The 1,046-nt window shown below is 32.5% G+C and overlaps 1 protein-coding gene across 1 annotated transcript; it reads right to left on the reverse strand.

Annotated features, from left to right (window-relative positions):
- Positions 1-2: 2 nt before the first annotated feature.
- On the reverse strand, positions 3-638 carry TM35_000841080 (vacuolar protein sorting-associated protein 13 family protein; the record flags this gene model as incomplete). The annotated part of the gene is made up of 1 exon (XM_029031418.1): positions 3-638. A coding segment is annotated over one exon (636 nt), but the record flags the coding sequence as incomplete, so codon positions are not given.
- Between the last annotated feature and the right edge of the window lie 408 nt (positions 639-1,046).

The raw sequence follows: 1,046 nt of genomic DNA on the forward strand, positions 1-1,046 counted from the left end.
GGTTGAAATAAAAGTGTACTCTCAAGTGATCGATCTGTAGTTACCGAAATATAATAACGTTGAAGATTATAATCATATGTACAAAGAACAAACATATCTTTTGAAACCTTTACAGCTTCACGTTTAGATGCATCCTTCACAAGATCAATAATACAACTTTGAGAAGATTCATTTCCTCCAAATAATGTGAGACGAATCATAGGAGTAGCATCTTCTCCTTCAAAACAAGTGACACCATCTGTAAAGGGTTCAACAATATATGAATGAAATATCCGTTTTGAATCCAATGAAGATTTATAAATTTGTTCATATTGTAGTGAACGTTTCGTTCGATTTTCTACCACTACTGGTATATTGCTATTTAAATCAAAATCCACTATAAATTGACCATTTTGTCTCCATGGGGTAATAGAAAGACAAGCAAAATCTTCACGAATCGGTTTATCAAGTGTTCGTAGTGGAATACGCATACTTGTAAATACAGCTACTCCCATTTTTAAAAGTACAGAAGATAATGATGATCCATCACTGTTTGTAGTTCTTTCCTGTACATAATGTTTCATCGCAATAGGAACATTTGAACTAGAGAGAGTAACGAGTTTTACTGGATCTGACCAAGTAAAAATATCCCTTTCCATTTCATTCTCTTTTTCTTTTTCTTCTTCCTTCTCTTCCTTTACTTTATCATANAGAGAGAGAGAGAGAGAGAGAAAGCAAAACATTGATACAACACAGACACACACAAACACATGGAGTCAAGCATGAACGTAAATAAAATAAAACCATTAGTGGAAAATACCCATTATTCAAAGAAAATGTAGTCCCATAAAATCCCAAAGAAAAAAGAAAAGATTATAAACAAATTGAATATCTTTTGGTAACATTGCAGAGATAGCCACACACACAAAAAACAATAATAACGGATAATGCATAAATCTCTCTCTGTGTTGATTTCTCCCTGTCCCCATTACAATTTGCAATGTCCCTACAGGAACAAGCAAATTATATGTTACCTCATTCACAAATAATGTAAAAGCAAATAAAAA

The sequence above is a fragment of the Trypanosoma theileri genome (assembly GCF_002087225.1).
Source record: "Trypanosoma theileri isolate Edinburgh chromosome Unknown TM35_Tth_84_V1, whole genome shotgun sequence".
Taxonomy (NCBI): domain Eukaryota; phylum Euglenozoa; class Kinetoplastea; order Trypanosomatida; family Trypanosomatidae; genus Trypanosoma; species Trypanosoma theileri.